The sequence below is a fragment of the Podarcis tiliguerta genome (genome assembly GCF_965153285.1).
Source record: "Podarcis tiliguerta genome assembly, chromosome: 6".
Lineage (NCBI taxonomy): Eukaryota > Metazoa > Chordata > Lepidosauria > Squamata > Lacertidae > Podarcis > Podarcis tiliguerta.
In genome coordinates this window covers 487,730-514,391 of record NC_139539.1, presented here as the reverse complement: position 1 = coordinate 514,391, position 26,662 = coordinate 487,730, and the positions used below count along the sequence as shown (strand labels likewise).

Genomic DNA, 26,662 nt, shown 5'->3' with positions numbered 1-26,662 from the left:
CCTCATCAGGCTTGGTTTCCAACTGCCTCAACTGTTCCTCATCAGGCTTGGTTTCCAGCTGCCTCAACTGTTCCTCATCCGGCTTGGTTTCCAACTGCCTCAACTGTTCCTCATCAGGCTTGGTTTCCAGACCCTTCATCATCCTGGTCGCCCTCCTCTGCTCACTTTCCAGCTGCTCAATCTCCTCCTTCAGCTAGCCTGCACTGACTGGTAGCAGCTCTCCAGGGTTTCATATGGGGGGGGGACATTCCCAGCCCCGCCCCCTGAGATGCCACCAAGGACAGAAGACCTGCATGCCAAGCAGATGGTCCAATCCTGTGCTATGGAGACCGTTAACCTGCCATGAAGGATGTGGGGATGGTCTCCCTTTGGGAATGGGGCTTCAGGAGCATCATCTCTTGGGAGGAGCCGGGTCCAGGTGGGGGGGGGGGGGTTTGCTACGGTGACAAAGACCTGCCCTCCTTTGTGACATCATTTGCTTCTCCCTTAAAAGCCACCAACTGACTTGCAGGCGGCCATTGCAGGTTAGTAGTGAGGCGAGAGAAGGAGAGACGAGTTGGTGGGGGTTGGCAGATTAGGAGAGGCGTTTAGTTGATTCTTCTCTCAGTTTCTTATTTTGATTTTGATTTGATTTATCATTTTGATTTGATTAATTTGATTTTATCTTTTTTTACTGGATTCATTATTTTACCTTTTTATTTTAACACTTCTTTTTCTTTTATTTTTCTGTTCTTTATTTTCATATTTCATATTACATTTTTGTTTTGTGCACAGTATGTATATATTTTGAATATATTTATTTTGTGCATAGAGTAGTAGTTAGGGTAAGTGTAGGGTTAGGGCAGGGGTTAAGGATTAGGGCTGGGGGTTGGAGTTGGGGTCAGAGTTAGGCTTGGGTGGGCATTTTAGATAGCTAGTTTAGGGAGGAGGGTGGGAATTTTTCGTGAGCAAAATGTGCAGACTGTAAGTAGGATTACTTCCCTTTCTCTTGGTCTCCTGGAGACGGGGTGTGAGTCCTGGGGTCCCCTGCACAGCCTTGGCTCTCTGGAAATTGAGCTCAGCTCCTCCACACTCTTCCCCTGCCTTCCCCTTTTCTCTCCCCTCTCACCATTTACATTTACTAGGACATTCCTAGCCCACTTTCCTCCCAGGAGCTCCAGGTGGCCTTCATGGCTCTCCCGGCCACCAATTGTTATCTTCACAGCAGCCCTGCCAAGTAGGCTAGGCTGGCCCAAGGACCACCAGGGAGCTTCATGGCTGAGTGGGAATTCAAACCTGGCTCTCCCAGGTCCTCCTAGTCCAGCCCTCCAACCGCTACACCTCTGCCTGGCTCCATTTTGCATCTCTCCAGCTGCTCTTTCCCCCCTTCCTGGGGGTCTCTCTGGCTCCAAGGAAGACTCCACCGCCTTCCTCATGTTCTGCTCCTCTTCTGGGACCCCTTGAGGCTTGCAGGACCCTCCTAGGGGTCTCCTCCCTCTCCAGGAAGGGCAGGGCTGTCCTAAGAAGATGAGGCAGAGCTGCCCTTTAACAGCTGGCAATGCTTCTCTTTCCTTTGGGCTGGAGCTCTTGAACCCAGAGCACTCGGGGCCTCCTTTCTCCCTCTGCCAGCCCTTCGTGCTCTGGGCTGCCTCTTTCCAGTTCTGGTGATGCAGAGAGATGGAAGGAATTGGGGCAGACTCCTCTCCTCACACACAAACGCCCCCCAAGAATTGGGGCGGGGGGCTTCTGTGTCACTCTCTCTGCTCATCTCTTCTAGGATCAGATGCTTAAGGCACCTGTTCAGACGCTGCAACAGGGTGGCCCCCCAGCAAGGCCCAGAGCAACCCGTGGCGCCAGGTGAGCAATGGGGGCAACAAGTCAAAAGATGCTAAGAGCCAGATGGCTGGATCCAACCCAAGGACCATCTGGGCCAGCGTCTGGAAACCCACCCATCCCCTGTGGCCAACCCGTTTTGTGGAGTCTGATGGAGGAAACGGGGCTGGGCTGGGGAGCAGGCAGGGCTGGGGGGCAGTTGTCAGCTGGAGGGGCACCTTCCCTGGGAAGCCACGTTCTGGGGGAAGGAGGCTGGGATTGGCCCCCAAGGCCTGGGGTGTCCCTCCCCTGTAGTAGGACTTGGAATCCAGGAGACAACTCTTGGAATAGCCTTGCCAGGGGCTCAGGGATGGACTCACCTCTTCCCATGCCCTTCTCTTTACAGTTCTGCTGCGGTTCCACATCCCTGCCCCAGGGGTGAGTACTGGAGAAAACAAGAGCAGGGAGTGGATCCCTCAGACCTGCGACCCACACCCAGCACACACCCCTTCCTACACCTCTGGCCCTTCGGCCGTAGGACTTTCCAGGGGTTGGGACCGTCAGTCCTCCTAAGCCGAGTGGCCAGTCGTGCCCCCCAATGGTCGGGGTTTTGCAGGCAAGAGCCCTCTGAATACCAGAAGCCGAGGTTTGCTCATACAAAGTGGATTTTTGTGCCCTAACAAAACAAAACCACTTTTAAAAAGGTTTGGAAACTTTTGAGGAAATGCAACAGAAAGTGTGGGATGAACATATGACTGTGAAAACATCCCGCAAGCAAATCAGGAAGAATGTGAGATGATGATGTTGTTTGCATTTATATCCCGGCTTTTCCTCCAAGGAACTCAAGGTGGCAGCAGTGCCTCTCCCTCTCCTGGTTTAACCCCTTCAATAAGCCAGCCAGGGAGGCTGTGCTGAGAGGCAGCGACTGGCTCCCCAGGTCACCCAGGGAGCTCCATGATGCCCAAGTGGGGGGATCTGAACCCTGGTCCAATGGCAAAACCTAGACTGCATCTTAAAAAGCAGAGACATCACCTTGCCAACAAAGGTCCGTATAGTTAAAGCTCTGGTTTTCCCAGTAGTGATGTATGGAAGTGAGAGCTGGACCATAAAGAAGGCTGATCGCCGAAGAATGGATGCTTTTGAATTCTGGTGCCGGAGGAGACTCTTGAGAGTCCCATGGACTGCAAGAAGATCCAACCTATGATTTCATTCTGAAGGAAATCAGCCCTGAGTGCTCACTGGAAGGACAGATCCCGAAGCTGAGGCTCCAAGACTTTGGCCACCTCATGAGAAGAGAAGACTCCCTGGAAAAGACCCTGATGCTGGGAAAGATGGAGGGCGCAAGGAGAAAGGGAAGACAGAGGACGAGATGGTGGGACAGTGTTCTCGAAGCTACCAGCATGAGTTTGACCAAACTGTGGAAGGCAGTGGAAGACTGGAAGGCCTGGTGTGGGGTCACGAAGAGTCAGACATGCCTAAATGACTAAACAACAACAACAACGAACCCTGGTCCACGCTCTAACCTGCTCTCCCAGGTCCACGCTCTAACCATCCCCCCTTGCTCTCGGAACATTTAGAGGCAAAGCACTGAGGGACGAAAGCTCCTTGTCGTGCAACTTCCCCACCAACAAACCAGAACGAATGCTCAATCAAGACTGGCTGGAACCTCAGCTCCATGTCAGGATCCTGCAAGCAAATCAGGTTGCATGATCAAGAAGCAGGTTGCCTGGAGGGGGAGCACGAAGCCCCCTCCTCCAAGGCAAGGCCTGTCCAGAGCCCTTCGGATCCCCTTCACTCTCAGAGCACAGCTCAGGTGCAAGAGAGAATATGCTACCTGATCCCCCCCCCCCCCACAACGCACAAGAAGATGTGTCCGTATCTGAAGCAAATCACTGCAGGTGCTTCCCATACGACACCCCCAAGTATAGAGTCATGCCTCTTTTTTGGACCGCCCCCCCCTGCAATATTCTGCAAGGTCTGGTCCCACGAGTGAAAGTCTCCCTGATGACCTCGATGATCTTGCAGATCTAGAAGCAGCCAGGGCAGTTCCCTCTGCCAGGGCCAATGGCTCATCTTGTCCAGACTCCTGTTCTCGCTGTGGCCAAGCAGATATAAGCAGGATTCAAGCGCAAGAGCAATACCCGCCCCTCCTGTGGCTTCCTGCAACTGGTCTTCAGAGGCATTGCTGTCGCATGGACCAGTGGTACCAAATAGCATGGGAAACAGCCCTACTAGAAAAATTTGCCAATGAACTGAAACTGGGACAAATAGAAGAAGACACCTTCAGCCCGGTATGGCTCCCCTTTATCACATACACAGCCCAACAAGACAAGGACAAAAATCCACCAATGGCATACAAATCAATATGGCTAACCTGACCCCAAACACCCACTCACACATGAAAACAAAGACCAGCACAGCCAACCACAAATGAACAACCACACCCTAGGCCAACCCCAACCTCTCTCACCACCAAAGGAACACAAGCGAACAGCAAAGAACCTGCACAAGCAACACTGACACCAAACCGTACATATATTAAGGAAAATGGAAACAGCGCCACCTGACCCCATCCCCACTCACCTTCCCCCCCTCCACCTCTTTCCCTCTCTTCTTCCTAATGTCTCTTTTTTATATATATAATATTTTATTAAGACTTTTACATAGAAAAAAAGAAATACAAAATACAAAAATACAAAAAGAAAAAGAAAAACAAGTAAAAACAATTCCATTTTCATAGTATTTCTTACATTTGCTTATTTCCCAGACTTCCCCACACCTCCCCTCTCTGTATTCCAATTCAAATATTTAATCAGCAAATCCCTTCCATCTGTCTTATCTTAATCTTTATCTTAATATATTAAACCTTTAATTCTTCATCTTTTTAACCTTCAAATTTTCCATACTCCTTCACCACATTATCACTAATAACCTTTTAACTTCCATCCAATGTCATTCTAACATTCATTGATTTTATAATATTTCTGTAAGTAGTCTTTAAATTTCTTCCAATCTTCTTCCACCAGCTCTTCTCCCTGGTCTCTGATTCTGCCAGTCATTTTTGCCAGTTCCATGTAGTCCATCACCTTCATCTGCCATTCTTCCAGAGTGGGTAGTTCTTGTGTCTTCCAATACTGCGCAATAAGTATTCTTGCTGCTGTTGTGGCATACATAAAGAAAGTTCTATCCTTCTTTCGCACCTGTTGGCCGACCATGCCCAGGAGAAAGGCCTCTGGTTTCTTCGGGAAGGTATATTTAAACACCTTTTTCATTTCATTGTAGATCATTTCCCAGAAGGTCTTAATCCTTGGGCACGTCCACCAAAGGTGAAAGAATGTGCCTTCAGTTTCTTTACATTTCCAGCATTTATTATCGGGCAAGTGATAGATTTTTGCTAGCTTGACTGGTGTCATGTACCACCTGTATATCATTTTCATAATATTGTCTCTTAAGGCATTACATGCCGTAAATTTCATACCTGTGGTCCATAACTGTTCCCAGTCAGCCATCATTATGTTATGTCCAACATCTTGTGCCCATTTAATCATAGCAGATTTTACTGTTTCGTCCTGAGTATTCCATTTCAACAGCAAGTTATACATTCTTGACAAAATCTTAGTTTTGGGTTCTAACAGTTCTGTTTCCAATTTTGATTTTTCCACCTGGAATCCAATTTTTCCATCCAATTTGTATGCCTCCGTTATCTGATAATAATGAAGACAGTCTCGCACTTTATTTTTTAGCTTTTCAAAACTCTGCAATTTTAATTTGTCTCCCTCTTGTTCCAAAATTTCCCAATATTTCGGCCATTTGGCCTCCATATTGAGTTTTTTTAGGGCTTTTGCTTCCATTGGTGACAACCACCTTGGGGTTTTGTTTTCAAGTAGGTCTTTATACCTTATCCAAACATTAAACAGTGCTTTCCTGACAATATGGTTTTTAAACATTCTATGCACTTTAACCTTTTCATACCATAGATATGCATGCCAACCAAAAACATTATTGAATCCTTCTAAATCCAAAATGTCTGTATTTTCAAGGAGCAGCCATTCTTTCAACCAGCAGAAGGCTGCTGATTCATAGTAAAGTTTTAAGTCTGGCAGGGCAAAGCCTCCTCTTTCTTTTGCATCAGTTAGTATTTTAAATTTTATTCTTGCCCTGCCAGACAAATCTGGAGATATCTTTCTGCCACTTCTTGAAACAATCCATTTTGTCAATAATTCGCAGTGTCTGAAACAAAAACAGCATTCTAGGCAATACATTCATTTTTATCACAGCAATACGGCCTAGCAGTGAAAGCTTCAGGTTAGACCAAATTTCTAAATCTTTCTTTACCCCTGTCCAACATTTATCATAATTGTCTTTGAATAAATTCCCATTCTTAGCTGTTCTTCTTCCTAATGCCTCAATGGATGAAACTGATTTGTAAAAATGTTACATGGGGGTGGGGGGGATACAAGAGAGAGACATTGCACACACTTTTGTAAATCAAGAAAATCTTTAATTAAGAAGAAGAAGAAGAAGAAGTTCTGTCTCCAGCTGTGGGCGCAGAGCATTCTGGCTAATGGCCACCGAGAGCTGCTCTCCTCCTCCATGAACTTGTTACATCCTCTCTTTGAGCCATCCAAGTTGGTGGCCATTCCTGCCTCCTGTGGCAGGGAGTTCCACAGCTCAGCTATGTCCCGCATGAAGAATGACCTTCATTTGCCCTGAATCTCCCAGCATTCAGCTTCCTGGGATGCCCACGGGTTCTAGCGCTAGCAAAGAGGGAGAAAAACTGTCCTGTCCGCTGTCTCCATGCCAGGCAACCCAGTCAGATGGGCAGGGTACAAATAATGAATTATTATCATTATAAACTTTGCATGTCGCCTCTCACTTGCCTTTCACCTAACTAAAAATTCTCAGGCACTGCACCCTTTCTTCAACTCTGCCTCTCCAGCTGCTCCACTCGGCAACCTGGTTTCCACAACTGAAGGGAAGCCCGCGCAGAGTGCATCGTGGTAGTCTAAGCATTTGGTTATCAATGTGTGAGTTACAGCACTCAGGCCCTCCTTGCCCAGGAAATAGACAAAGAAGGACCTTGTTTTGCTTGCCTTGAATCTCCTGCTGCTCCTCGTCTCCCTCCAGTTTTCTAGATCTGCTTCTTACAAATGCCTTTGCAAACCTCCCGTTGCTTCGTTCCTTCGTGCTCAGGCGGCCTGCCAGGAAGACGGCGCCCCGTGGCTGCTGTTCTGCCTCAGGCACCCAGGTGTCTTTGCGCAGCCCTGGGCCTCCCTCACCTCCAGCTGCCCTGGAGGCAGCTGAGCTCGCTTCCTTGCCCTGACCCAGAGGCCCCACCTTCACCAGCACCGGGCCACTGGCTGCCCTGTAGCCTGAGGCTGCCCGCAGGGGTCCATCGTGAGCCAAAGTGAAACAGAAAACCCCTGAATAGAACTCTGATCTACCTGCTTTTCTAAGTTCAGATTATTTGGAGGAAGGCTAGCATCTCCCCAAGGCAGAAACGCCCTCCCCACAAGTCACTCTGGGGCTGGGGATCACAGAATCATAGAGCTGGAAGGGTCATCAAGCCCAGTCGCCTGCAATGCTGCCATCCAGGTTTTCTCTCTCTGCTTGGAAAGGCTTAGCCTGTAGAAACAGCCTCTGCCAACGTGGCACCTTCCGTCTGCCCATAGCAGCACAACCCAGAGTTGGGGGTCCAAGTCCTTTGGAGGGCATGAATTTGGGGACTGGTCCCTGCTCCCCTCAATCGCACTGGGGTGGAACAAGATGATGTCGTATCATCTTTGAAGTCTCTCAGTTTCACCTCACAGAGTGTTTGTTGTGGGGAAGGAAGGGAAAGGGAGATTGTTAGCTGCTGTGAGACTCCTTAAAAGGTAACGTTAAAGGGACCCCTGACCATTAGGTCCGCTTTCGAACTGCTAGGTGGGCAGGAGCAGGGACCGAGCAACGGGAGCTCACCCCATCGTGGGGATTCGAACCACCGACCTTCTGATCGGCAAGTCCTAGGCTCTGTGGTTTAACCCACAGCGCCACCTGTATCCCTTGAGACTCTCCTCCTCCTCCTCCTCCTCCTCCTCCTCCTCCCGCATCCATCTCTGCAACCGCAGCAGGCGCTGCAAACCCTCCAGGGGGTTGACTGACCCCGGCAAAGTCTCCCTCCTTCTTTGTCTTCCGAGACAGACGGATACCAACCCTGGGCGGGGGTTCCCAGGGGTCCTATAGTCCAGCCCGCTTGCAATGCAGGCGCCTCAGCTGCAGGATCCCGACAGCATCGTGGGCATCATTTGGGCGCAGCTGCGAATGGTCCCTAAGCGCGGCCAAGGGGCGCCCCGATGGCCCGGAGGGGCTGAAAGCTGCCGGGCCCGACCACCGCCGAGCCGCCCCCTCCTCGGATCGGGGCGAGGAGTCCCGCGCCTCCACCGCTCCGCTTCTCCTGGCAGGGAGATTCCGGGCGAGCTCGGCCAGGGCTGTCGTGGCCGCGGGGGCGCCGCCTCGGAGGGGCTCCGCCTCGCCGGATTGGCTGGCTGAGGACGCCCCCTCGGCTCCGTCGCCGCCCCACGGCCCGGCCTTATAAAGGGGGCGCCGCCCGCCGGCCAGAGCAGAGATGCGGTGGCGCCTGGTCCCCTGGACGGCGGTGTGGGGCGGCTGCGCCTTCCTGGCGGTGAGTGGCGCTTTCGCTTTCGATTCGGGAGGGAGGGCGCCGCGCCCACCCCTGGCCTCCCTCCCAGTTAGAGACCCCCGGGCGAGGGGCGGGCAGGCGGGAGCCCATCCCGGGAAAGCCCCCCGCGCCGACCCAGGTCCAGTTCCTCTTTCGGCGCCTGGGAATCCCCCTCGTCCCGGAGCTGCTGCCTCGCCCTTTTCCAGGGGGGGGGGGGCGGCTCACTCTAGTTGTAACTTGATCGATTTACCAAAGCGATCCCCAGCCTAGATCCCGGCAGGCTTCGCAGGTCTCACCAACCTAGATCCCCAAAGTAAACCGGTGCGCCCTCCGGGGCCCCCTCTCGCCCCTTTGGCCACTGGGGGGGGGGCGCGGATCTGGACTTCACGGCCCTCTTCTTCTCCCGGCTGGCATTCCTGCATTGCAGAGGGTTCGACTAGATGAGCCTTGGGGGTCCCTTCCGACTCTGCCATTCCCGAACTTGACGGCCCCTTTGGACAGAGCAGTGTCAAGCCGCGTCCTTGGGGGGCGGGGAGGGTCGCCTTCCTCCTTCTCCTTCCGTCCGGGGAGGCGGGACCGCTGCCCGCCCCCCAAGCGCGCCGCTCGGGGGACCCTCGAGAGAGAGAGCGACCCTGCCGGGAGCCAGGCTTTCCTTTCCCCGGGAAAGGGAGCCCCGGTGGCTCAGCCTCCCGGCATGTTCCCTTTGGCTCCCCTGCAGCTTGGAAGGGGGGGGGGCGGGCTGCCCCCTTGTGGGTCTCTCTGGGCGGGTGAAAACCGGACCCCAAAGGGTGGGCTGAGCGGCGGCCGGATCCCGCATCTCTCGGGGGCGCAGAGGTTTCCAAGGCAAGCGGCGCCCAGATGCGCTTTGCTCCTGGCGCCGGAGAGAAAGCCTTGCGTGCCGCTTGGATTGTGGCTTTGGGGGAGCAGGGGGGCGTGAGGATGATGAAGATGGGGCTGTGACTAACCCTCCTCCTGCGGTGCAGTGCCTGGCCTTGGAGCTGCGGAGCCCGAGCTGCTCTGCCACCGAGTACCTGGAAGGGGGACGGTGCTGCCAGAAATGTGGTCCAGGTAATAAGCTGTGCGGACGCGACTCTCGCTTTTCCTCTTGGGGCTCCTCCGACCCCCCACCCTGCCCAAGAGCCCCTCAGGGCTGGGGATCGGGGGGGGGGCTTCTCACGGGAGGCGGGCAAAGGGACGGTGTCAACAGCACGGTTTCTTTATTAAGTGACATGCCGCTTATGTGCTTTGTAACGGCTTTGAAGCGGTTTGCGCTGATGAAATCAACGGGGAAAGCCGTACTGTAATTAAAGCACAGCATCGTGATTCTTTCACGGCATTAAAAACCCCTTAATTAAAAGACACAGCTAAATCAGCCAATTAAAAGCCTTTCCAATTAAAACAGTTCAAAATCAGTTGATACAGTTAAGATTAGACGTTTGAGCTGAGGGGAATGTTTATACCTATTTATTGCGTTTCTGTCCCTGTTTTCTTCAAGGGGGTCTGCTTGGTTCTCCCCCCCCCCACTCCATCTCATTTAATCCTCAGAACAGCCCTGTGAGGTAGGCTAGGCTGAGAGGAGGGACTGGTCCCCAAGATCTTCAGGGCTGAGTGAGGACTTGAACCCTGATCTCCCAGGTCCAGCGCTCTAACCACTGTGCCACACTCTCTTGAACACAAATGACTCTCTGAAAATCAGAGTTGCATAGGTAGCCCACCTGGGCAGATTCCACCCCCCAATATCACTTTTTCTCACAACCTTTGAGCCAGTTGGGGAATCACAGAACAGGAAGGGACCCCAAGGGCCATGTCTCTGGAAATAAAGCTGCCCCAGTCCAAAATCTCTCCCCCCCCCCCTGGCCCTCCTCCTGTCTCTGCAGCAGCACACCTGGGCCATTCAGGACGAGAGGGAGGTGGGGACCCCTTTGGGCTGCTTGGGCCAGATCCTTCTGGGCAGGGTTGTCCAACTGTCAGTCATACGATGTCACTATGGCGTCATAATTTACAGGTGGGTTGTCCTGCCCACCTGTCCAAACTCCTTGCAGAGCTGGAGGAAACCCCAGGAAGAATCCTGTGGAGCTTGAGGTGACATGCATGGCTCCCCCCCCCCCCCCAGTTGATCTCCACAACAACCCTGTGAGGCAGGTTAGGCTGAGAGAGAGGGGCGGTGACCGGCCCCCAAGGCCACCCATTGAGTTTCATGGCTGAGCGGAGATATGAGCCCTGGTCCCTTCTGTATTTTTCATAAAGTTATACTTAAACATTTTTTTAAGCTCGTCATATACTATGGGCTGCCGCTTTCAACCTCTGAGGACCGAAAGGATGAGGGCAGCTCTGGGAGGGAGGAGCGGGTGCCATGGGATGGAAATGGGCCCCCTCCTTGCGCAAGGGGCGGGGGGGATGGGGAGGAGCCCTCGGGACCCGATTCTCCCTTGGGAAGCCCATCCTTCTCTAGGGCTGCCAGAGCTTTCTCACCCCGATTTGGGAATGAGGGAAGCTCCCTTGCTCAGGATTTCTCCAGGGTTTCCCTCCAGGCTTTTGCTGCCCTCCTAAGAACCTAGGAAGAGCCTGGTGCTGGATCCGGCCAAAGGCCCACCTAGTCCAGCCTCCTGCCCTCCCCATGGCCAACCAGATGTCTGCAGTGGGGAAAACACAGGCGGGATTCAACACAAGAGCAACTCTCCCCTCTTGTGGTTTCCAGCAACTGGGATTTCATTTTCATTTTCACTTTTAATTTGTGTATCCCCTTCCTATATTACTGTACAGGAGGCAGTTTCCAGCCTCAAAATATACAACACACACCTACAGTGAAGGCCAAACTTGGCCCTCCAGCTGTTTTGGGACTACAACTCCCATCATCCCTGACACCACTGGTCCTGTTAGCTAGGGATGATGGGAGTTGTAGTCCCAAAACAGCTGGAGGGCCAAGTTTGGCCATAATAAACTAATCCAATACAAACGGTCATTGTCAAACATAACTTTGAAACTTGAAATGGAAAGACATATCAAATAAAGTAATATTCGATTAGAATATGGCAGTACACAATACAATTAACTCAAAACCTCAGCAAATGGTAACAGAAATTCACTCTTAACAATTACGATAAATACTCACTAAACGATGATCAATGAAAATAACTACAAGTTGCGGTGCATAAAATACCACAATATATACAAAATAATATGAAAGGATGAAATCGAGAAACAAAGACACACAACTTCTAACACAACTTTTTCCTGTGGGAGGGAGTTCCATAGGCCAACTGCACCTCTCCTGCGTCCTGAATCTCCCAGGGAGGTGGACTTTCCAAAGCGTTTCCCCATACCAAGCAGATGTCGCTCTGCTGCTGAGCCCTGGCCCCTTCCTGCCCACCCACCCCAGTCCATGCCAGTCTCCGCTGGAATCGCGCCCGCCCCCCTCACAGGCACGGCCCTTTCCCTGCCCGAGGTGCCAGCGCTCACTGGGTCTCCTCGTGTGTTTGCAGGCACCAAGGTGCAGGCGCTCTGCTCCGAGAGCTCAGAGACGCGGTGCGTAGCCTGCGAGGCTCAGCACTTCCAGGCCGGCTGGACCAAGGAGAAGCACTGCGCCCCACAGGCCTATTGCGACGAGAGTAAGTGGGGGTCCTCTGTGTGTGTCTCCTCCTCCCTGGACAGACTCTGGCCATGTGCTGCCTCCAGAGGCGGCTCTGCGCAGCCCACTATCGTATAGCGGAGTTGGAGAGCTGGAAATAAGGCCCATATATTTCACACCTGGTAACCCACGAGCTCCTTTGGTTTCAGATGGGTATCCGAGTCTACAAAGCTCAGGGCACAATTTTTCATGGCCCTCTAGGGCCTCATTAGGGACGCGGGTGGCACTGTGGGTTAAACCACAGAGCTTAGGACTTGCCGGTCAGATGGTCGGTGGTTTGAATCCCCACAACAGGGTGAGCTCCCGTTGCTCGGTCCCTGCTCCTGCCAACCTAGCAGTTCGAAAGCACGTCAAAGTGCAAGTAGATAAATAGGTACCGCTCCAGCAGGAAGGTAAACAGCGTTTCCGTGCGCTGCTCTGGTTCGCCAGAAGAGGCTCAGTCATGCTGGCCACATGACCCGGAAGCTGCACGCCGGCTCCCTCAGCCAATAAAGCGAGATGAGTGCCGCAACCCCAGCGTCGGCCACGACTGGACCTAATGGTCAGGGGTCCCTTTACCTTTATGGCCTCATTGGCCAGAGGCGTAGAGGAAAATATACATCAGGAGGCTTCGTTTGGTCTGAATTGAGTCTATACTTCCAGAGTTAATAATACTCATAGAATCCATAGGAGCAGGAAGGGGTCCTATGGGTCATCTAGTCCAACCCCCTGCAATGCAGGGATCACCATTACGTATCCATGACAGATGGCTATCTGACCTCTACTTAAAAACGTCCAAGGAAGGAGAGCCCACCGCTTCCCCAGGGGAGAATGTTCCGCTGTTGAAACTTTCCGACGGCCAGAAAGTTCTTCCTGATGTTGAGTCAGAATCTCCTTCCTTGTAACTTGAAGCCATGGGTTCGAGTCCTACCCTCTGGAGCGGCAGAAAACAAGCTTGCTTCATCTTCCGTGGGGCAGCCCTTGAGATACTGGAAGGTGGCTCTCAGATCTCACCTCAGCCTCCTCTTTCCCAGGCTAAACACACCCAGATGCTTCCACCGCTCCTCATCCAAGGCCTTGATCTCCACCCTCCCCTCTCTCTTCCCCGCTTGTGGGTTTCCCAGACTGCGCATCTGCTTGGCTGCTGGACTCAGATGCCACAAGGGCCCGATTCAGCTCCAAGGCTCTCCTTCTTCTTCTCTCCCCCTCCTGCAGATGCCGGTTTCCTTGTGTTCATGGAAGGGGACGCCACACGGAACGTCGTCTGCCGCTGTCGGACTGGCACCCACTGCTCCAGCCGGGAGTGCCTGACCTGCAGGGTGAACCGAGAATGCCCAGCGGGCGAAGGCGTCCAGCGCCCAGGTGAGCCAGAAGGAGGAGGAACACGAGGGGCTGCTGGTCTGGGCCCCCTCCTTCGTGTGGTGGAATTTCTCACTCTGCACATGCTCACATCCCAGGGGTGAATCGAGCTCATCCTTTCTATGAACAGATGCAGAGGGAAGCCCCACATCCTCTCCCATGGTATCCTATGGGTCCCATGGATGCTTTTGTTGCAATTCCAGCATTTCCGGGGGTTGGACTCGATGACCTTGGGGGGTCCCTTCCACCTCTGCAATTCTATTATTGTTAATTTTTTATTGGTTTTTTACCATATCATTTTCAACAGTAATTAAACATACTTTTACATCTTACTCAATTTTTTTTTACTTCCATCAATCCTGTCTGAAAATTTTCCAATCTAATCTCTCAGTATGCATTTCTTATCTTCCCTATTACATTTCAAACTCATAACCAATATCTCTATCTTTTTCTGCTTCGTAACATTTCATATATTTCTCCTTACAAAACTTCTTGCAGTCCTACTAGCATAATTTGTTGATTACAGTTGCTCTTCAGATAGTTCATATACTTCTTCCAATCTTCTGTAAACCTCTGGTCCTGCAGGTTTCGAATCCTTCCTGTCATTTTGTCCAATTCTGCATAGTCCATTAATTTCGTCTGCCATTCTTCTTTTGTCAGAATTTCTTCTTGTTTCCATTTCTGGGCTAACAACACTCTTGCTGCAGTTGTTGCATATAAAAACAATTTAACATCTTGCCTATTAATGTCCTGACCTATAATACCAAGTAAAAATGCTTCTGGTTTTTAAAAAAATGTATATTTCAACATCTTTTTCATCTCATTATATATCATTTCTCAGAAGTTCTTTACTTTTTTACATTCCCACCACATATGATAAAATGTTCCTTCTTTTTCTTTACATTTCCAACGTTTATTATTTGTCTTGTACATTTTAGCTAATTTCACTGGTGTAATATACCATCTATACACCATTTTCATCATATTCGGCCTCTGCAATTCTCGGCTGGGGATTGTGGGGTGTGCGGAAGTCGGCTGGACTTTCCCTGCCGGTGGGATTTCTCCCCACACCCAGACATCCCTGGAGGGGCATTGCTGCATGGACCCCCCAGGCCCCCCACCCTGCAGATATGAGGGCTACTGGAGCTGGAGCCTGTGGCCCCAGCCCCACGCAGGATGTCTCAGGGCCCTGGCGTGTGACGCTGTCTCTCGTGTTCCTTCCAGCCAATCACCTGAATGACACGGTCTGCATGGCCTGCCCTCCTGGCTCCTTCTCCAACATCTCTTCTGCCACCGCTCGATGCCAACCCTGGAGCAGGTGAAATGAGCGGGGGCGGTCGACCTGGAGGCAGTTGGAGGATGGATGGTGGCTAACAGATTGAGGTTGAATCCTGACAAGACAGAAATACTGGTTTTGGGGGATAGGGGATGGGTGGGTGTGGAGGACTCCCTGGTCCTGAATGGGGTAACTGTGCCCCTGAAGGATCAGGTGCACAGCCTGGGAGTCATTTTGGACCCATAGCTGTCCATGGAGGCGCAGCTTAATTCTGTGCCCAGGGCAGCTGTCTACCAGCTCCTTCTGGTATGCAGGCTGAGACCCTACCTGCTTGCGAACTGTCTGGCCAGAGTGGTGCATGCTCTGGTTATCTCCCACTTGGACTACTGCCACGCGCTCTACGTGGGGCTACCTTTGAAGGTGACCCAGAAACTGCAATTAATCCAGAATGTGGCAGCTAGACTGGTGACTGGGAGCGGCCGCCAGGACCACAACACCGGTCCTGAGAGATCTGCATTGGCTCCCAGTACATTTCTGAGCACAATTCAAAGTGTTGGTGCTGTCCTTGAAAGCCCTAAATGGCCTCGGCCCAATAGACCTGAAGGAGCGTCTCCACCCCCATTGTTCAGCCCAGACACTGAGATCCAGCACCGAGGGCCTTCTGGCAGTTCCCTCGCTGCTAGAAGTGAGGTTACAGGGAACCAGGCAGAGGGCCTTCTCGATGGTGGTGCCCGCCCTTTGGAATGCCCTCCCTTCAGATGTGAAGGAAATAAGCAGATATCTTATCTTTGAAAGACATCTGAAGGCAGCCCTGTTTAGGGAAGTTTTTAATATTTAACGCTGCATTGTTTTTAACACTCGATTGGGAGCCGCCCAGAATGCCTGGGGAAACTCAGCCAGATGGGTGGGATATAAATAAATTATTATTATTATTATTATTATTACGCTGGCACATTGCAGTTGGGCAGGAGACGCTGGCAGACTCTGTGTGACCGGGTCTTGCTGGGAAAGGAAGTTGCCTGCATGGCTAACCGTGCAGTTCATGCAAATGTGTGCAGCTGAGCCCAGGTGCCAGTTTAAGAAAAGCAGCTCTGCCTGTGGGGTGGGGATTTGGAGTCAAGCTGCTTATCTGCATCTCGGGGGGGGGGGGGGCGGCCTCCACGTGCCGCTGCTTCTCTCTTCCAAACCAAAACAGGGGCTTGCGCCTGCTTGCGCGCCTGCCAGGGCTTCTCTTGTGAATTGCTCATGTGGTGCAACGGCTGGCTGCCCTTCTTAAGAGTCTGCCTCTGTCTCCGCAGCTGCGACGATGGAAAGATGGTGCGGCTGGCAAACGGGACCCACAGTTCGGATGTGGTTTGCGGTGAGTGAGCTCCCAGCCAGAGGTGTGGGCTTGGCAGGGGCTGCCAGAAGGGCTGGTGCCTTGGGCACGTGGAGGGCGACTTTGTCTTCAGCTTGGAAGGTACCGTGTCCAGGTTTGGATATAGGCAAACTGGATGGGTCTTGAAACCAAGCCTGATGAGGAACGGTTGAAGGAGCTGAGTATAGGTAGATATACTTTATTCGCATTAGCCAACAGCCATGGCAACATAAAACAAGCAATATATACAAATAGCAATGTGTAAAAAGGGCACTCAAATGACCAAGATTATCGTTCAGATAGTGGCCCTTAATCTCGAGCTTCCCCCGAACCCAGCCCCCAGAACAGGCAACTCTCCGCAAGCCGTGGGAGCCCGGTGCCGGGCTCCCGCGCCTTGCAGAGAGATGCGCGAAGTCTGGGTGCGCTGAGCTCAGCGCGCCCAGCCTTCAGCATGCAGGCAACTCTCCGCAAGGCATGGGAGCCCGGTGTGGGCTTGCAGAGATCTGCGCGAAGTCTGGAGAGTGAGAGGGGTTGGTGCGCACCGATCCCTCTTGCTTTCCAGGCTTCAGCGAAAGCCTGCATTCGCCCCATAGGATGCACACACATTTCCCCTTCATTTTTGGAGGGGGAAAAGTGTGCCCTATGGGGCGAAAAATACGGTATGTTCAGCCTGGAAAAGAAGAGACTGGGAGGAGATGTGAGAGCCATCGTCAAATATCTCCAGGGCTGCCACATGGAAGAGGGAGCATGCTTGTTTTCTCCTGTGACTTCAAATTCCAAGAAAGGAGGATTCCAGATGAACATCAGGCAGAAGAGCTCTTGGACAGTGGGGTGGTCTCCCCTGCAAGGTGGTGGGCTCTCCTTCCTCAGAGGTTTTTGAGCAGAGGTTGGAGGGCCGCCTGCCAAGGATTCTTCAGCTGCCATTCCTGTATTGCAGGGGGTTGGGCTGGATGACCCTTAGGGTCCCTTCCAGCTCTCCAAGTCCATGAAGGGAGGTCTTGCTGGGGAAATACCTTCTCTTTTGTCAGCTGTGACATTGGGGGGGGGGCAGCCTGGCTTCCAGTTCTTATCCAGAACAGCGTGGAGGTGGCAGGGGAGGACTGCTGGCAGGGCCTGCTCCGCGCAGCCCCCTCAGTGGGAACAAAGAAGCTGTGCCCGGCTGTTCTTGTGTTTTGAGGCTGTGCTGATCAAGTAGGCAAAAAAAAAACTTAGCCCAGAAAGTGTAGAAGTGAAGCTGGCAGACGGAGCTGTTTGGAGCAGGGGCTGCAGCAGATCTGGAAGGGGGGGGGGGCTTCATCCTGCTCAGTTGCTGCTGAGCATTAAAGAGGCTTCTTCCTATGCTTTCATTGGCTTACTGCATTCCTATCCCCCCTTCCAATTAACCCCCCACAACAGCCCTTTCAGGGAGGTTAGGCTGAGAGGCAGGACTGGCCCCCCAAGGCCGCTCAGTGAGCCTCCGGGCCAAGTGTGAGGATTCGAACCCTGGTCTCCCCGGTCCTGGTCTGATGCTCTAACCACTGCACCACACTCTCCTTATCCTTTCTTCCATTTCTGTTCTTTCCCCCAAAGGGGCCCAGTCCAGCCTACCTCACAGGGTTGTTGTCAGAATGCAACGGGGAGAGGGAGACCCACGCACAGCCCCCTTGAAAGGTGGCCTTAAATGTAATAAAGAAAGAAATAAAAACGAGAGAGCTGCCCACACGGTCCGGCTGCATCAGCTGAGATGGATCCCGTGAGCCAGGATTCGCTGGTGCTTCAGGGATCTCCCAGTGAGCCTGGGGCATCAAGCGGGGCAGGATCCGGTCCTCCCAGGGCTTCCCAAATCTCCCTCCGCAGGCTGCGCAGTCGCCTCCCATTAAAAACGTGACGCTGATCCGGACCAGCCGCTTTATTTTTAACTCCGCAGCGTTCTAAAAATAAGGTGTTTTTCCTTCGAGAAAAAAGCCACCCTTCACAATAACTCTTTAAATGGCTGCCTCTAAGAAACCTTTAGCGAAAGCTAAATTTGTTTTGGTTTAACTCGGCTTGACGCCGTGCTGATCGCCCAGGGCCTAATTGTCTTCCTTCGCAGTCGGGCACAAAGAGGAGGTCAATGCAGAAGACCCAGAAGTATTTAAGGGCTGTTTGTTGCATGGCTGCGCCCACTAAAGACATCCAAGCTGGGGGCAGCGAGGGGGGAAAGTGGGGGGGAGAGGGGTTGGTCCCAGAGGATTCCTGCGCTGGGGGGGGGATTGCAGGGGGTTGGTCTAGATGGCCCTTGGGGTCCCTTCCAACCCTGTGATTCTGCCCGCAGGGATGTGCCCTGGTTGCCCTGGCACTGGGGGGTTTCATGTGGCTCTTTTCCTGCACCCTCCCACAGGTGTCCTGCCCACACAGCCCCCCCAGGAAGAAGCCAGAAGGACCCACATGCTGCTGGTAGTTCCCCTGGTGGCCATCCTTGGGCTGCTGGTGGGGGGCCTGTTCCTCTTCCTCCTCCGCCCTCAGCGGCGCCAGGGTGAGTCTCTGGATGGGGGGCTGGTGCTTGGGAGGGGGTGCTGAAGGGGGGGGGTCCCTGGGGGCAGGGCCGGGTTGAGGTTGGATGCGGCCCTCAGCTCCTGAAGTTAATGGGGCCCTTTCTATGTCCAGCTGTCCTTTGTCCACAACAAATGGTCACTGTTTTTTGCGTTGAATAGATGCTATATGGTCATTTATGGACCTCATAGGTATCTCAAGCCATTTGCACATCACAAAATATGTGTTGAATCAAAGTAATTGTTGAACTGAAATAAAATTAAGAACCCGGGATATTTGAGGGAACAGACTAGCAGGCGGGGCCCATGACTTACAGCATAGTTACATCAACTGTTAAGAACAGTTTCAGGTTAAGAACAGACCTCTGGAACGAATTAAGTTCGTAACTAGAGGTCCCATTGTAAAATAAAACCTACACACAGCAACAGTGTTTTGTTTTGTGTTGTGTAGGTCTGCCTGCCTCTCAGGGTCCCCTAGCAGCGGGATCCCGTAGCAGAAAGTTGGGGGCTTTCGTTTCCCACTCTTTGGGGTGAACTCCCTTCTCCCAGGTGCCTGTCGCTGAGGGTTGTAGTGTGCCCCCCCCAAAAAAACCAGCCAGGGTCTCCCTATCCAGCCTTGACTGTTTCTCTTTCTCCTGCCTAGATCTCTGGAAGCCTCCCCCGAATCAGGTATGTGCGCCTGAGAGTGAGCAAAAGGGCCTTTGGGGAGGGGGCTTCTGCTGATGTTGGCAGCAGGCGGGAGGCCCTGGTCCCGGATGCTGCTGCATGTCCCTGCCTGCTGAACCTGCCCCCCCATGCCTCTCTCTTCGCAGCCAGAGGCCCCCTTGGACCACGAGAGGCCGCAACCTGAGGAGGTAGAGGAGCCTGCCTATCCCGTTCAGGAGACGCTGCTTGGGGGCCAGCCTGTGGCCCAGGAAGATGGCAAAGAGAGCCGCCTAGCCGAGCAGGAGCAGAAGCAGCCCTGAGCCCCTGCCTCCGTCGTCTCTGCCCCCACCGCCGGACTCTGCCCACGCCGCCGGCTGGCTCTGGATGCTTCCCTGCAGGTCCTCCTCCTCCTGCTGGGTTTTGTCCTGGACCCCCCTCAAAATCAGGGTGGGTGGGGCTTGCCCTGGTAGGGCCTGCCCGCCAGAAAGTGGGAGGGGTGAGGTGGCATCGCAGGGGGTTGGACTAGATGACCCTCAGGGTTCCCCCCTTCCAGCTGTGATTCTAGGGCAGCAAAGGCACCTTCTGCCCTTGCCATGCTTCTGCTGCAGCTGCCACCTTGGCAGCAACCCTGCAGACCTGGTGGGGAGCAGAAGGGCACCTTGGAGCTGAACCTCTAACCATCAAGGCGCTTCTGTGCAGCAGTTAAATAATCTCCCGGGTTGGGGGGACAGCTGCGTGTTCCCCGCCAGCCAGGAATTATTCCTCATTCTCCAAGAGTTGCCCCCGTTTCTCCTGTTCAGCCGTGGAAGGGACTCTCCTTCCCTGGAGGTTTCTCAGCAGAGGTTGGGTGGCCATCTGCCAGGGATGCTTTGCCACAATTCCTGCATTGCAAGGGGGCTGGACTGGATGACCTTTGGGGGTCCCTCCCAGAGAGACATCTTCAATGGGCTTTGCCCTCTCTTAGGTGGGGGAGCACCCTGAGCCTTGCAAAGTGCCTTCTCCAGCAGAGGTCGGCCGGGGGCGGGGGGAAGCAGCCCCAAAGATACGGGGTGTGGGGTATATTGGGTTCACAGCCCTCTGCCTCTCTGTGTGCTCCTGGAGCCACGCTCTGGGCTGGTTGTCCTGGGCGGCAAAGGTGTCACTTTAAACGGAGAGTGTAAATTCATGGTTTTTATAGGAACCATTTTTTATAAACCATTTTTAATAGGACCGTGTTGCGGGTGTTTACTGTTCTCTTCGGCCACAGAGAGTTGGGGATAATAACTTGTTTGTACAATTCCTCCATCTTCTCTTCCCTACAAAAAAACATTTTATTGTTTTCACTGATTTAAATCAGAAGCAACAATCCATATTCTGCCAGCCCACCCCAATTTCTGTATCTGTATCCATGTCGGTCTCCGTGGGTCAAGGCGCCTCCATCCTTCAAGAGAAGAACTGCCTTTCTTGTTTCATTCATGTTTTTATACTGTATTTTATGCTGCTTCTACAATTAAGTGTTTTATATTTGTTGTTAGCTGCCCTGAGCCTGGTTTTCTGAACCGGGAAGGGCGGGGTATAAATAAAAATGTATTTATTATTATTTACTTGTTTCATCCCAGAAATTGAATGCGTCTTTTGAGCACACACACACCTGACTGGCCTTGTGGGGGGGGGTCTTCAGTTTGGGGTCTGTGGCAGAATCTCTGCTGCACCCCCACTGCCACCTTCTCCTGCCTGGGGGTGGGGGTGGGCGAAGCTGGAGGCTGTGGGTTCCTGCCTGGTCAGGAAAGCCATGCCAGGAGAGGCCACAGGGTGACCCAGACGCCTCTTCAGAGAATCGTAGAATTGGAAGGGACCCCAAGGGACATCTAGTCCAACCCGCTGCAAGCCCACTAACAGGGCATCAGTGATGTAGCGTAGGTTGCCGGTGCCTGGGGCAAGGCAAATGTGCTTGGCACTGCCTGCCGATAGGCTGGAATGAAGGGGCAATAGCCTGGCGACCTACTCGAGTGGCACCCGCGAGCGTTGAGCAGGATGGGGGATTGGTCGGGAGTATCTTTCTAACGCCCTGCAGAGGGCACCCTGGCAACCAGCCGTCACCCAAATCTGCTCCTTGGTCTGCCCATGTGAAGATTGGGATATTTTCTGTGTGAGGGGGAGGGTCCACTCTTTTTTATTGCTACTTACTTGTTTTCCCTTTAGAAATTTTGTGCCCCTAAGAGTTTTGCACCCAGGGCAACCGTCCCTGCGGCTTTGCCCCTGCTATGCCACTGCAGGGCATGGGGGCAACTGCCCTCCTTCCTGCTGTTGCCCCAGGAGCTGGTGATGTAGCCTTGAGCCTGGTCCATCCCTGGCAGGAGGACCGTTCTCCCCGAATCTCCCCAAGGCCCTCCAGAGGGTTGCTGCTTGCACCGGGTCTGGTGTTGTCAGGTGAGCTGCAACCTACCTGCCTGCTGGGGCAACGGACAGGAGGGAGAAGCAACCTTTTGAACAGACTGGAAGGTGGGGGAATCCATGGCTTGGACTAGATGTCTTCCAATTCTACGATTCTCGATTCATTGGAGGTTTTTAAAGGTTGGGTGGCCACCTGTCAGGGAAACTCTTATTCCTGCAGTGCCGAAGGTTGGACTAGATGACCCCTGGGGATCCCATCCAACAGTGCAATTCTGTGGGGTGTTCTTTTTCCCTGTATTTACTTTCTGGACTTCTTCAATTATGAATTACCTGTGTGTGTGTTGATAAATCTGGATTTTATTATTATTTTGATTTATATAAGTAGCTCTGATCTTTGGGGGGTTCTGGCTAACTTTCCCTCCCTGCCCACTTCATGCCTTACCCTCAAGGTGGATGATCCTGCCAGGGCACTTCAAACTCCTGCCTGGGGGCAGTTTGGAGGCTGGGACTAAGACCAGTGCATTGGAAGAAGCAAAGATCACCCGTGTCAAAGCAATGATTCTTCAACGTCAACTTGGTTGGACTGGTCATGTTGTGCAGATGCCTGGTTATAATCTTCCAAAGCAACTACTCTATTCCGAACTTGGAAAGTGTAATGCTGGTGATCAATAAAAGAGGTTTGATTATTCTCTCAAGGCAAATCTTTAAAAATGTAGTATAAACACCGACAACTGGGAAACACTTGCCTGTGAATACTCCAGTTGGAGAACAGCCTTTACCAAAGGTGTCCTGGGCTTTGAAGACACTCGAACTCAGGATGCAAGGGAGAAATGCGCTAAGAGGAAGGCACGCTTGGCAAACCCTCACCGTGATCAACTCCCACCCAGAAACCAATGTCCCCACTGTGGAAGGACGTGTGGATCCAGAACTGGCCTCCACAGACTCATTGTTAAAACTGTGTTTGTAGAAGACCATTTTACTCGGCTATGAGGGATCACCAAAAAAGGAGGAGGAGGAGGAGGCTGAGGGAGTTGGCAGAGGCATAACGGGGAAGGCCATTGATCAGGGCTTGTGTGTGGCCTGGTTGGGGGGCAGGAGTCTTGAGGATCAGAGGGAGTGGCCTGCTGGGCTGGATTTGGTCCTCCGCTCCTGCTATGCAGCTTGCCAAGGCAGGTCTGGTTTGAGAAAACAGGACAAAATGGGCCCTTCGAAAGGCAGCAGGGAGGTCAGTGGCTGCTCTGGTTGTGAGCTGGGAATCCCCCAGCAGCCCAACTCCCTGCTGGGTGGGCCACGGGGCTCGGTTTAGATCAGCTGCTTTGCATGCAGAAGGTCACAGGTTTATCCCCTCCATTTCCAAGTAGGGGCTGGGAAAGACCCCCCCCCCCATTTGCACTCGATGAGTCTCTGTAGAGACCCTGTGCTCAGCCAGATGGACCCGGTTCCCCCAAAGGCCTCTTCCTCCGTTTCCCCATAAGCCGGCCTTTCCCCAACGTGGCGCCCTCCAGGCGTCTGGGACCACAGCAGCTGTGCTGGTCGGAATTCTAGTCCAAAGCCACTGCAGCTTGGAGACTGTGCCTTTACAACCTCCCCCCCCCCCCCAGCAGCCGGTCTTGTTTGGTTCATTTAGGGTGTTTTTTTGCCACGCTGCCCTTTGTGCCAAAAGGAATCACAGCACTTGACACAAATAGAAAGTACAGAAACAACTGAAATACAAATCAAGAAGTTCCAGCCAGTCATAAGAGGAGAATGGAGGCCCGGCTGGATGTGGCGCTGAGGGTGTGAATGCAACCCAGGGGCACATTTTAAAAAATGCAAAGTGAGGTGGGTCTAAGAAGGGGGGGCAGTGAGGGAGAGTTTGCCCCTTTGCCCGCCCACACTGGCTTTGGCCCCATGAAAATCCCCTCCTCCTGAAATCCTGCCATTGGGGGGGGGGGGAGAGGATGCCCCTGATTATTCATTCAATTGTATTTCCTGCCTTTCTTCCAAGGAGCTCAGGGTGGTGTACATAGTTGTCCTCCCTATTTTATCCTTACAACAACCCTGTGAGGCAGGTTGGGCTGAGGGGCAGTGACTGGCTCAAGGTCACCCAGGGAGCTTCATGGCCGAGTGGGGATTCGAACCCAGATCTCCCAAGCCCTGTCTGGCTCTCCCTTGCCGATCATCCAGCCCCCAGTCATGGGGCTGCCCTGCCTTGAAGGGCTGCTGTGTGCTGTGCGCTTCACACAACCTCAAGAAGCAAAACCTCCACAGCTTCCCTGCTCCTTGCAGGAAGACCTCCTGGCTGGCTTTGCTGGGTGGGCGGAAGAGGAAGAGCCTCTGCCTTCAGTCCCAGGGGGCATCTCCAGGCGGACTCCTGCCTGAAATCCTGGAGAGCCTCTGCTGCCAGCCAGTGCAGACAATACTGTGCTACTGAACCAGTGGTCTGATTCAGTATAAGGAGCCTTCCTGGTGTTAACAGAGAAATCTGAGGGTTCCCTTGGACCAAAAACAAGGACCCCAGCCAGGAATCCCAGAGCAAAACAGTAGCCAGTACACTTGGTCTTGATTGAAGACTTTCACAACAAGACTCCCACCTGCCACCAGGTGGAACAAAATGGAAGCCCTGAACAAAAGAAGACCCCAACTTTCATTAGTTACTAATCCCCCAAACTACACCCCTAAAACTACGTCACAACTACAACATTGACACATCACAAAAAGGAGGGGTTGAGGGAGGAGTTGTGGTGGTAACCTGAGTGTCCTGTCACCTGGCTGGTTCCCCCTTTCCCCCTCCCCATGAGTCATTTCCAGAGGGCAAAGGGGAGTTTGCAGTTTCCTGCCCCCATAGGGAAGATCTGATTATTGTCCTTTGTTCCAGTCCATGTTGAATCCACTCCCATATGCAAGTCCTTTGTGACCTGGATGGTCTCCTGTCTGGGACCATCAGGGTTGTCATGCCAACTGGGCAGGGCTCCTTTGTATGTCCTGGTACGTTTAAGGGATTATGGCCGTCCTGTATCAACCCCCCCCCCCCTTTGATAGTCCTTCCTTCATGGAGTAAAATAAAAGTGGACCGGTGTAAATCCAATGTATGGTTGATTTACTATGAATTTATAACAGAAATGTCTCCTATGTCGTGTGTTTGTGTGTGTGTGTGTGTGGGGTGGGGTTCCTGCAACACTGGGGATTGGAGCAGCTTCCCGATAGCGCAGGAGGAGGGGGGCATGGGTGGGGCTCTTCCTGACCTTGCTGGACCCCCAACGCCCATCCTCATCATCCTCACCCCTGACCACTGGACGTGCTGGCTGCTGATGGCACCTGGAGCCCGACACCATCAGGAAGACCACCGATGCTCCCTGTCCCTGACCTTAAAGCTACAGTAAGTAGACCTTGGCGGCGACTGCCTGCTTGGCCCGTGTAAGCGGCCGCATCTTCCGAGAAGGCGGCTTGGCGGGCCGCATCTCGACGCTCCACGGGCCGGTTCCGCGGGGCTTGTTGGCAGCGATGAGTCGCTCTGGCCACCAGGTGGCGCCCTCGTCACGCGACCGGCAATTGCGCGCCGCGAAGTCCCGGCGCTGGGGCTGGGGAGGGGGGAGAATCGGAGAGCAGAGCCGGGGGGGGCAGCCTTTGTTTTGCACGCGGCTGGGGCCGTTTCGTATGCAAGCGGGCTCTCTCCCCACCTGGCTGAGCAAGCTAAAACCCACGGCCTTGTTTTAGGGGCGCCAATGCAACCTCGAGGGGCTACAGAACCATTGCATGCCCCCCCCCGAGGCGCTCTCGTGCGATGGGGCAGGAGGCTGGGCGGCCCGCGGCGCCAGGTGACCTCGGGAAAAGGGGCGCCTTCACCCCGACTCTTCCAGGACCTCCTTTGGGGAGAGCGCGCCAGAGGCTTCGCTTGGCACTGGCAGGCGCCTTTCTCCGCGCCGCAGATTTGCCAGATTTGCAGACTCCTCGAGTGCTGTAAACTTTCCAGAGCCTGAAGAGAAGCGCCGGGTCTCGAGGAACGTGTCGCTGGGCGCGCGCGCGATGCTCGCCGTTTCTGCTCCAAGAGAAGCGGAGCCGCCTGGAAGCGCCTCTCCCGCTGCAGCTGCGCTTGGCGAGGGATGGCGGCGGCGGCGGCGGCGTCTGGATTCCCGCTTGGCGGCAGCTGGAGGAACGGCCTGAGCGGGGGCTGAATCCGAAGCGAGAGAGAGAAAAAGATGCCCAAGTTCACAAGGGAAACAGAAGCAGAACCGAGGGGCCGCCTAGCAGCCTCTCAAGGGCCAGCCTGACGCCCCCAAGGGGAGCCCAAGCAGGACCAGAGCGCAAGGGCAGCTCTCTCCACCTCTTTCAAATCAGAACCAGTGAAGGAGGTGAAGGTCCTGTGTGAGTGTCTGGAGGCGGTTGGAGGACGGGTGGCAGCTAACAGATTGAGGTTGAATCCTGACAAGACAGAAGTACTGTTTCTGGGGGACAGGAGGTGGGCAGGTGTGGAGGATTCCCTGGTCCTGAATGGGGTAACTGTGCCCCTGAAGGACCAGGTGCACAGCCTGGGAGTCATTTTGGACTCACAGCTGTCCATGGAGGCGCAGGTCAATTCTGTGTCCAGAGTGGCTGTCTGCCAGCTCCATCTGGTACGTAGGGTGAGACCCTATCTGCCTGCAGACTGTCTCGCCAGAATGGTGCATGCTCTGGTTATCTCCCGCTTGGACTACTGCAATGCGCTCTACGTGGGGCTACCTTTGAAGGTGACCCAGAAACTACAACTAATCCAGAATGCTACAGCTAGACTGGGGGCGGCTGCCGAGACCACATAACACCGGTCTTGAAAGACCTAAATTGGCTCCCAGTACATTTCCGAGCACAATTCAAAGTGTTGGTGCTGACATTTAAAACCCTAAACAGCCTCAAAGGCCCAGTATACCTGAAGGAGCGTCTCCACCTCCATCGTTCTGCCGGGACACCTGGGTCCAGCTCCAAGGGCTTTCTGGCGGTTCCCTCACTGCAAGAAGCCAAGTTACAGGCAACCAGGCAGAGGGCCTTCTCGGTGGTGTCACCCGCCCTGTGGAACGCTCTCCCACCAGATGTCAAAGAGAAGAACAACTACCAGACTTTTAGAAGACATCTG

General features: G+C 53.4%; 2 protein-coding genes across 2 annotated transcripts in view; both read left to right on the top strand.

The window, feature by feature from the left end:
* Positions 1 to 26,662, top strand: part of SLC12A5 (solute carrier family 12 member 5) — a 177,384-nt gene that overhangs the window by 125,228 nt on the left and 25,494 nt on the right. The gene's annotated exons all lie outside the window — the stretch shown is intronic.
* CD40 (CD40 molecule) lies at positions 8,394 to 20,782 on the top strand. The gene is made up of 9 exons (XM_083447651.1): positions 8,394 to 8,452; positions 9,433 to 9,517; positions 11,932 to 12,057; positions 13,272 to 13,418; positions 14,640 to 14,733; positions 15,990 to 16,051; positions 18,408 to 18,542; positions 19,202 to 19,227; positions 19,371 to 20,782. The coding sequence occupies exons 1-9, from the start codon at positions 8,396 to 8,398 to the stop codon at positions 19,521 to 19,523; spliced, it is 885 nt and encodes a 294-aa protein (XP_083303777.1). The 5' UTR covers positions 8,394 to 8,395; the 3' UTR covers positions 19,524 to 20,782.